Below are 11,138 nucleotides of genomic sequence, written 5' to 3'. Positions count from 1 at the left end.
TAACATCATCCTTAGCTCTGGCATCTTCCCCAATATTTGGAACCAAGGTCTGATCACCCCAATCCATAAAAGTGGAGACAAATTTGTCCCCGATAACTACTGTGGAATATGCATCAACAGCAACCTTGGGAAAATCCTCTGCATTATCATTAACAGCAGACTTGTACATTTCCTCAATGAAAACAATGTCCTGAGCAAATGTCAAATTGGCTTTTTACCTAATTACCGTACGACAGACCATGTATTCACCCTGCACACCCTAATTGACAAACAAACAAACCAAAGGCAAACTCTTCTCATGCTTCTCGTGCTTTGTTGATTTCAAAAAGGACTTTGACTCAATTTGGCATGAGGCTATACAAATTTATGGAAAGTGGTGTTGGGGGGAAAAAATACGACATTATAAAACCCATGTACAGAAACATCAAGTGCGCGGTTAAAATTGGCAAAAAAAACACACACATTTCTTTCCACGGGGCCGTGGGGTGAGACAGGGATGCAGCTTAAGCCCCACCCTCTTCAACATATACAGTGCCTTGCGAAAGTATTCGGCCCCCTTGAACTTTGCAACCTTTTGCCACATTTCAGGCTTCAAACATAAAGATATAAAACTGTATTTTTTTGTGAAGAATCAACAACAAGTGGGACACAATCATGAAGTGGAACGACATTTATTGGATATTTCAAACTTTTTTAACAAATCAAAAACTGAAAAATTGGGCATCCAAAATTATTCAGCCCCTTTACTTTCAGTGCAGCAAACTCTCTCCAGAAGTTCAGTGAGGATCTCTGAATGATCCAATGTTGACCTAAATGACTAATGATGATAAATACAATCCACCTGTAAGTAATCAAGTCTCCGTATAAATGCACCTGCACTGTGATAGTCTCAGAGGTCCGTTAAAAGCGCAGAGAGCATCATGAAGAACAAGGAACACACCAGGCAGGTCCGAGATACTGTTGTGAAGAAGTTTAAAGCCGGATTTGGATACAAAAAGATTTCCCAAGCTTTAAACATCCCAAGGAGCACTGTGCAAGCGATAATATTGAAATGGAAGGAGTATCAGACCACTGCAAATCTATCAAGACCTGGCCGTCCCTCTAAACTTTCAGCTCATACAAGGAGAAGACTGATCAGAGATGCAGCCAAGAGGCCCATGATCACTGGATGAACTGCAGAGATCTACAGCTGAGGTGGGAGACTCTGTCCATAGGACAACAATCAGTCGTATATTGCACAAATCTGGCCTTTATGGAAGAGTGGCAAGAAGAAAGCCATTTCTTAAAGATATCCATAAAAAGTGTTGTTTAAAGTTTGCCACACGCCACCTGGGAGACACACCAAACATGTGGAAGAAGGTGCTCTGGTCAGATGAAACCAAAATTGAACTTTTTGGCAACAATGCAAAACGTTATGTTTGGCGTAAAAGCAACACAGCTCATCACCCTGAACACACACCATACCCACTGTCAAACATGGTGGCGGCAGCATCATGGTTTGGGCCTGCTTTTCTTCAGCAGGGACAGGGAAGATGGTTAAAATTGATGGGAAGATGGATGGAGCCAAATACAGGACCATTCTGGAAGAAAACCTGATGGAGTCTGCAAAAGACCTGAGACTGGGACGGAGATTTGTCTTCCAACAAGACAATGATCCAAAACATAAAGCAAAATCTACAATGGAATGGTTCAAAAATAAACATATCCAGTTGTTAGAATGGCCAAGTCAAAGTCCAGACCTGAATCCAATCGAGAATCTGTGGAAAGAACTGAAAACTGCTGTTCACAAATGCTCTCCATCCAACCTCACTGAGCTCGAGCTGTTTTGCAAGGAGGAATGGGAAAAAAATTCAGTCTCTCAATGTGCAAAACTGATAGAGACAAACCCCAAGCGACTTACAGCTGTAATCGCAGCAAAAGGTGGCGCTACAAATAATTAACTTAAGGGGGCTGAATAATTTTGCACGGCCAATTTTTCAGTTTTTGAATTGTTAAAAAAAGTTTGAAATATCCAATAAATGTCGTTCCACTTCATGATTTTGTCCCACTTGTTGTTGATTCTTCACAAAAGAATACAGTTTTATATCTTTATGTTTGAAGCCTGAAATGTGGCAAAAGGTCGCAAAGTTCAAGGGGGCCAAATACTTTCGCAAGGCACTGTATATCAATGAATTGGTGAGGGCATTAGAACAGTCTGCAGCACCCTACTAGAATCTGAAGTCAAATGTCTACTGTTTGCTGATGATCTGGTGCTTCTGTCCCCAACCAAGGAGGACCTACAGCAGCACCTACATCTTCTGCACAGATTCTGACAGACCTGGGCCCTGACAGTAAATCTCAGTAAGACTCAAATAATGGTGTTCCAAAAAAGGTCCAGTCGCCAGGACCACAAATACAAATTCCATCTAGACACCGTTGCCCTCGAGCACACAAAAAACTATACACACTTTAGCCTAAACATCAGCGCCACAGGTAACTTCCACAAAGCTGTGAACGATCTAAGAGACAAGGCAAGAAGGGCATTCTATGCCATCAAAAGGAACAGAAAATTCAACATACCAATTAGGATCTGGCTAAAAATACTTGAATCAGTTATAGAACCCATTGCCCTTTATAGTTGTGAGGTCTGGGGTCCGCTCACCAACCAAGAATTAAAAAAAAATGGGACTAACACCAAATTGAGACTCTGCATACAGAATTCTGCAAAAATACCCCCTGTGAACAACGTAAAACAGAAAATAATGCATGCAGAGCCGACTTAGGCCGATACCCACTAATTATCAAAATCCAGAAAAGAGACGTTAAACCACCTAAAGGGAAACGAATCCCAAACCTTCCATGACAAAGCCATCACCTACAGAGAGATGAACCCGGAGAAGAGTCCCCTAAGCAAGCTGGTCCTGGGGCTCTGTGGGTTGTGTTTGTGTACAGAATTTGTATTTGTGGTCCTGGCAACTGGACCTTTTTTGGAACACTTCTCAAGAGAAGACAGGCTTTGTGCACACTACCCACAAAATGAGGTGGAAACTGAGCTGCACCTCCTAACCTCCTGCCCAATGTATTTATTTATTTTAGTTCACCTTTATTTAACCAGGTAGGAACAAGTTCTCATTTACAATTGCGACCTGGCCATATTAGAGACACATATTTCCCTCAGATTACACAGAGAGAGAGAGGTAGAGAGATTACACAGAGAGAGAGGTAGAGAGATTACACAGAGAGAGAGGTAGAGAGATTACACAGAGAGAGAGGTAGAGAGATTACACAGATAGAGAGGTAGAGAGATTACACAGAGAGAGGGGTAGAGAGATTACACAGAGAGAGAGGTAGAGAGATTACACAGAGAGAGAGGTAGAGAGATTACACAGAGAGAGAGGTAGAGAGATTACACAGATAGAGAGGTAGAGAGATTACACAGACCCACAAAGAATTTGAAAACCAACCCAATTCTGATAAGCTCCCATATCTACTGGGTGAAATTCCACAATGTGCCGTCACAGCTGCAAGATTTGTGACCTGTTGCCACGAGAAAAGGTCAACCAGTGAAGAACAAACACCATTGTAAATACAACCCATATTTATGTTTATACACATTACAACACTGTAATATAGACATACTATGACATTTGTAATGTCTTTATTATTTTGGAACTACTGTAAGTGTAATGTTTACTGTTAATTCGTATTGTTTATTTCATTTTTGTTTATTGTCTATTTCACTTGCTTTGGCAAAGTTAATATATGCTTTCCATGCCAATAGAGACAGAGACAGAGACAGAGACAGAGAAGAGACAGAGAGAGAAAGAGAGAGACAGAGACAGAAGAGACAGAGAGAGAAAGAGAAGAGACAGAGAGAGAAAGAGAAGAGACAGAGAGAGAAAGAGAGAGACAGAGACAGAAGAGACAGAGAGAGAAAGAGAAGAGACAGAGAGAGAAAGAGAAGAGACAGAAGAGACAGAGAGAGAAAGAGAAGAGACAGAGAGAGAGAGAGACAGACAGAGAGAGAGAGAGAAAGAGAGAGACAGACAGAGAGAGAGAAGAAAGAGAGAGAGAGAGACAGAGACAGAAGAAAGAGAGAGAGACAGAGAGAGATAAAGTGAAGAAAGAGACAGAGAGAAGAAAGAGAGACAGAGAAGAAAGAGAGAGAGAGAGAAAGAAAGAGAGCGAGAGAGAGATCTGTACATATAAAAACATTTGGTTCACTTAATATAAGCAATTTGAAATTATTTGTACTATTTGTACTTTTGATACCTAAGTATATTTAAAACCAAATACTTTTACTCAAGTAGTATTTCACTGGGTGACTTTTACTTGAGTCATTTTCTATTAAGGTATCTATATTAAGGTACTTTTTCCACAGCTGCTGCTATTGCATGTGTGGCAAGTTAGATAGTTCTTCCACAGCTTCTGCTATGCATGTGTGGCAAGTTAGATAGTTCTTCCACAGCTGCTGCTATGCATGTGTGGCAAGTTAAATAGTTCTTCCACAGCTGCTGCTATGCATGTGTGGCAAGTTAAATAGTTCTTCCACAGCTGCTGCTATGCATGTGTGGCAAGTTAAATAGTTCTTCCACAGCTGCTGCTATGCATGTGTGGCAAGTTAGATAGTTATTCAACAGCTGCTGTTATGCATGTGTGGCAAGTTGGGTACTTTTTCCACAGCTGCTGTTATGCATGTGTGGCAAGTTGGGTACTTTTTCCACAGCTGCTGTTATGCATGTGTGGCTTATCAGTCAACGTGAAAGGTGAAGTGAGGACGCACACGGTCCCTCCTTGGGAAATAGAATAAGGCTCGATGCTTCCATCTGGTGGTCAATGATAATCAGTGAGTTTGAGAGAACTGTGGCATATTATCGTGGAACTTTTATGCAAAATATCAATATGACCCATGTGTTATTTAGTTAGACTGGTGAAATTAAAGGTGGCCTGACATTACCTTTCCTCAGTGAAAAAGCTTTATACTGTATGGATAGTTTAGAACCTGGTCTTCAATAATGAGTTTGTGAGCCAACTACTGTATTTGAAACGGTTTAATTCAACAATATGTACTCAATATCAAGTTATTTCATTTTGGAGGAATACATTCTTTCAGTGGGTGTGGCTTGACCCGAGGGTTTTGAATATAATCCTTTGAAATCGAAAGTAGGAAAGTTTGAGGAAATAGAGACGTGTCCAACGACTGACCTTTTACTTTATTTAACAATACCGTTCGCTCAAAATGTCGAAATCGTCTGTAATGAAAATAAAACGCGTGAACGCAGTAAAGGTAAGCACTAACTCATGCACATGTTGTTAATAAATGTTAGGCGTTAATTTGGATTTTTTTAATTTATTTTACATCATATGTTCCCCCTTTAACTTTGTTCAAATGATTTCATAAGAGCACATAGGTTACAACTATGTTTCCTGCGAACAAAGATACATTGTTCCATTTTGGTCTGTTACGCACAATTTGTTTGTTAGGAATTGTAAAAATCCATGTCATGCTTCCAGACAAGAGCGAAAGCAAAAAACAACCTGGCTTAACGGTTTCACTGGGCCACGTTCAGCAGGGTTGAACTGTTTGGGACGTTCAGATATAAATAGTTCATGTAGAACACGGACTCGCATTGTCTCGATTCATGGCATGTATGTACAGACTCTGCAACGTTCGAGAAAGTTTGGTAACTAAACATGGCCCAGGGGTGTATTCATTACGAACCAAACGGAAGCAAACGGAGGGATATACCTTTGTCCAATAGAAATTCTCGTTTGCAGCCGACTGGAACACAACCTTTTGTATAGTTATGTGTGCGATGGCTGATTTACAACAGATTACACAATTATTACACAATACATCCTAGTTTAACATTGATCCTGCTTGTGAGTTCAAGATGTTTTACAGTAAATGTTTAGTAAACACATTTTTCCAAATGTTGCACCACTTACACACCTCTTTCTTTTCATCCCTTTGCCTTTAGGTGGAGAACTTCCACCAGTCTCTGTATCAACAGGTTAGTCACGTGTTTGCCTTATTGTGTTAACAACACATGTGTGCTGGTGTGATGGCATTGCCATTTGAAATGGGGCGGCAGGGTTGCCTAGTGGTTAGAGAGTTGAACTAGTAACCGAAAAGGTTGCAAGTTCAAATCCCAGAGCTGACAAGGTACAAATCTGTCGTTCTTAACCCAGCTAGGCCATCATTAAAAATAAGAATTTGTTCTTAACTGACTTGCCTGGTTAAATAAAGGTAAAATAGAAAGGGGGCATGCTGTTGCTGGGCAAATGGGGGTGTTGCTACCTACCAAGTTCTGTTTTTTGTTCAGGCAGATAATCTGTTTTCCAACTACATCCCATTGAAGATCTCTCAGCTGGACAACCTGCTGAAGGTAAGTAGGCCTCATTGATTAGTTCATGTGTCACGGTCTGTTCCTTCCTACATTGTGAAATTGACCTTCCGTTCATCCTTCATCTCTCCTCCTCCCTTCCATCTCTCTCCCCCTCCCTCCACCCTCTCTCCCCCTCCACCCTCTACCTCCCTTCCTCTCATCTCTCCCCCTCCCTCCACCCTCTCTCCCTCTACATCCCTCTACCTCCCTCTCCCGTCTTCTCATCTATCTCCCTCCACCCTCTACCTCCCTTCCTCTCATCTATCCTCCCTCCCTCCACCCTCTACCTCCCTTCCTCTCATCTATCCCTCCATCCTCTACCTCCCTTCCTCTCATCTATCACCCTCCCTCCACCCTCTACCTCCCTCCCTCTCATCTATCCCTCTACCCTCTACCTCCCTCCCTCTCATCTATCCCTCCACCCTCTACCTCCCTTCCTCTCATCTATCCCTCCACCCTCTCCCTCCCTCCCTCTCATCTGTCTCTCCCATGTCTCTTCCAGGAGGATGATCTCAACCTCCCAGACCTGTCCACTCTCCAAGCCCCTCTGAACATCCCCATACCAGACCCTCCTACTGCGGAGGATGAGGTGACTGACTATCATGCTCTTCTAACCAGATACATGTGTTGCATCCCAAATGGCACCCTGTGCACTACTATGGGTCCTGGTCAAAAGTAGTGCACTCTATAGGTAGTAGGAAATGCTGACCATATAGATCAACATGATTTAATAACTTGACTGAGACCTCTTGGCTCCCTTGGTGGACATCTTGTCCTCACATCATGGCTCTCCACCTTACTCTCTTATGTGAAGATCTCTTTACTCAGTTCCTGTAGAGTGGGGCATCTCCAGTTGGTTTTTGGCTAAAGACTGACTGAAAGATGGCTATAACAATAGACTGACTGAAAGATGGCTATGACCAATAGACTGACTGATGGCTATGACAATAGACTGACTGATGGCTATGACCAATAGACTGACTGACTGACTGATGGCTATGACAATAGACTGACTGACTGATGGCTATGACAATAGACTGACTGACTGATGGCTATGACAATAGACTGACTGACTGAAGGATGGCTATGACAATAGACTGACTGACTGAAGGATGGCTATGACAATAGACTGACTGATGGCTATGACAATAGACTGACTGACTGAAGGATGGCTATGACAATAGACTGACTGACTGAAGGATGGCTATGACAATAGACTGACTGACTGATGGCTATGACAATAGACTGACTGACTGATGGCTATGACAATAGACTGACTGACTGATGGCTATGACAATAGACTGACTGACTGATGGCTATGACAATAGACTGACTGAAGGATGGCTATGACAATAGACTGACTGAAGGATGGCTATGACAATAGACTGACTGACTGATGGCTATGACAATAGACTGACTGACTGATGGCTATGACAATAGACTGACTGACTGATGGCTATGACAATAGACTGACTGACTGATGGCTATGACAATAGACTGACTGACTGATGGCTATGACAATAGACAGACTGACTGATGGCTATGACAATAGACTGACTGACTGACTGATGGCTATGACAATAGACTGACTGACTGAAGGATGGCTATGACAATAGACTGACTGACTGAAGGATGGCTATGACAATAGACTGACTGACTGAAGGATGGCTATGACAATAGACTGACTGACTGAAGGATGGCTATGACAATAGACTGACTGACTGACTGATGGCTATGACAATAGACTGACTGAAGGATGGCTATGACAATAGACTGACTGACTGATGGCTATGACAATAGACTGACTGAAGGATGGCTATGACAATAGACTGACTGACTGATGGCTATGACAATAGACTGACTGACTGATGGCTATGACAATAGACTGACTGACTGATGGCTATGACAATAGACTGACTGACTGACTGATGGCTATGACAATAGACAGACTGACTGACGGCTAGAGACTGACTGATTTTCCTCCCTCCAGGAAATGGAGACTGACAAGAATGATGACGAGAAGAAGAAGAAGAAGAAAGGTGAGAGACAGTGGTCAGAGTCATGGCTGTCAACGTGTGGCTGTTGTTCCCTAGCTTAAGACCAACTATTTAAAACAGCCTTAGAAAATCATTCCAAGTAGTGTGTTGATTCAGTTCATGTCGTTCCTGTTGTGTCTTTCAGCTCCAAGCTGTGGCCTTATCAAAGGGAATGAGAAGATTGTGAAGCTGCTGGACAGAGTGAAACCAGAGATCCTATCATTGAGAGAGACCATCATTACAGTAAGAATAACCAGAGATACGATCACTGAGAGAGACCATCATTACAGTAAGAATAACCCGAGATCCTATCACTGAGACCATCATTACAGTAAGAATACAATAGAAGAAACAGTGACATCTTGTGGTGAACTGAAAGAGATGAAAATGCTGGTGAAGATGACCATATTCTGTCATTGGGTGTCGTTTTAGGTGTCCTGCTGGATTCAGCATCTCATCCCCAAAATAGAGGATGGGAACGACTTTGGCGTTGCAATCCAGGTAAATGATCAACACTTGTTCATCTTTAAAGTCAAGTGGTCATTCCTGAAAAAGGGGCTAAGCTGCTACAGATGGAACTGTATTCTCCCGAGGCGTCATTTATAACCGTTGTGTAAAATGTCAAACTAAATATCTGAATGCGAATTTTTTTTTAAATACATACGTCTACAAATATGAATTTTTAAAAAAAATAAAATGCTCGTCATACATACGTATGTTTCCCGAAATAAAAAACCAGAGCCATCCTAAAACTGCGCGTGTGAACGAGCGTTATAACGCCGACTGGAAAACGCCCTCCATTCACCTTTCATGTTGACAATAACTCCCTCTTATTTGCTGTATAGTTTGGAACTGTTGGCATTAGGCCACGACAGTTTCTAAAAGAAAGAGCAAATTTGATCAAATGTTTTGAGGTATTGGCAGAATGTTTTCATCTTTTGAAGTAACATGCTGTATTTGGCAAAGGACTGGGACCGATTCTGAAAGAAAACGAGGGCAAATTGTTGTGGACTTGCCAGCAGAACGTTTGAATTGAACAATGTTTTGAATCGACTTCTCCCCCAACCAACCTAAATATGCTGGTCTGCCCCCGAATTCTGAAACATTGTATAGGCTAGTCCAATGTGTGTGTGTATGTATATATATATATATATAACAGTACTAGCATATGTGCTTTAGTGTAATAAATAAACTGATCACCTGCTAAATTTGACTGTGTATTATAAACTGTGCTGCCTACGAGATCGCATACAGCAACACTTTAAATACATAGCCCATCTATTTACGAGGCCCAATTAAATGCGATGCGCATGGTAATTTGTTGTACGGCTACTTCGGGGTATATGAACCCGTCACCGCTAGAAAACGCAAGGAATTTATTCCGCAATAGTTATTAAAAATAAAATAGGATAGAAACTACTCCTATGACTTTCTTTTAGATTCCCCAAATAAAATTCTGAGATTTTTCACTCTTCTCGCGAGCCCAATGGCTGTAATCTTGTTTTTAAGCATGGTCATCACATCCACCATTTGCACATCCTTACCTGCCTGCTTTCAATATAATACTTTATCCACTAGAAAATGTAAGTTTGTATGTAGGTTAAAGAACGTTCTCATGCCATGTTAAGTTTTTTTTGTGGGGGGAAACTGCTTCATGCATGTTTTGGTGTTGGGGGGGGGTAGATTTTGTAAGTAGCGTTTATAACTGAGACTCATGGTGTTTCATCAAAATCGACATGTCCTGGTGCTTATTATATCCAGGAGAAAATCTTGGAGAGAACAGCTGCAGTGAAGACAAAAGTGGACGGCTTCCACACCAACATTAACAAGTAGGACACATTTTCATGCTTTCAAGTAACCCAGAGCTCTTGGAGGTCATTATACATTTGACAAATTAAAAATATTATACATGTGACCGTCACTATTGTTCCTTCAGGTACTTTTCAGAGAGGGGTGATGCAGTGGCTAAAGCCTCCAAGTCAACTCATGTGGTGAGAATTGGCATTTGTTGACACTACCAAATTCTGTATTCAACTATGACCTGATGTCTAAACACATCTCTCCTCGTCCTCTTCCTTCCTCATCCCTGTGTTTCTCCTCCTCGTCCTCTTCCTTCCTCATCCCTGTTTCTCCTCCTTGTCCTCGTCCTTCCTCATCCCTGTTTCTCCTCCTCCTTGTCCTCTTCCTTCCTCATCCTGATGTCGTAACACATCTCTCCTTGTCCTCTTCCTTCCTCATCCCTGTTTCTCCTCCTTGTCCTCTTCCTTCCTCATCCTGATGTCGTAACACATCTCTCCTTGTCCTCTTCCTTCCTCATCCCTGTTTCTCCTCCTTGTCCTCTTCCTTCCTCATCCCTGTTTCTCCTCCTCCTCCTTGTCCTCTTCCTTCCTCATCCTGATGTCGTAACACATCTCTCCTTGTCCTCTTCCTTCCTCATCCCTGTGTTTCTCCTCCTCCTCTTCCTTCCCCATCCTGATGTCGTAACACATCTCTCCTTGTCCTCGTCCTACCTCATCCCTGTTTCTCCTCCTTGTCCTCGTCCTTCCTCATCCCTGTTTCTCCTCCTCCTCTTCCTTCCTCATCCTGATGTCGTAACACATCTCTCCTTGTCCTCCCTCATCCCTGTTTCTCCTCCTTGTCCTCTTTCTTCCTCATCCCTGTGTTCCTCCTCCTCCTCGTCCTCTTCCTTCCCCATCCTGATGTCGTAACACATCTCTCCTTGTCCTCGTCCTAC

At 42.3% G+C, this 11,138-nt stretch overlaps 1 protein-coding gene across 1 annotated transcript; it reads left to right on the top strand.

The window, feature by feature from the left end:
* The first annotated feature begins 5,133 nt into the window (after positions 1-5,133).
* Positions 5,134-11,114, top strand: LOC135536702 (proteasome activator complex subunit 2-like). The gene is made up of 10 exons (XM_064962961.1): positions 5,134-5,266; positions 5,961-5,993; positions 6,306-6,368; positions 6,871-6,957; positions 8,359-8,407; positions 8,550-8,647; positions 8,837-8,905; positions 10,166-10,233; positions 10,341-10,395; positions 10,582-11,114. Exons 1-10 carry the CDS (start codon positions 5,219-5,221, stop codon positions 10,609-10,611), a joined length of 600 nt encoding a protein of 199 aa, XP_064819033.1. The 5' UTR covers positions 5,134-5,218; the 3' UTR covers positions 10,612-11,114.
* Positions 11,115-11,138: the final 24 nt, after the last annotated feature.

Source organism: Oncorhynchus masou, unplaced genomic scaffold (assembly GCF_036934945.1).
Source record: "Oncorhynchus masou masou isolate Uvic2021 unplaced genomic scaffold, UVic_Omas_1.1 unplaced_scaffold_6514, whole genome shotgun sequence".
Lineage (NCBI taxonomy): Eukaryota > Metazoa > Chordata > Actinopteri > Salmoniformes > Salmonidae > Oncorhynchus > Oncorhynchus masou.
This window is presented reverse-complemented; position numbering and strand designations above follow the sequence as displayed.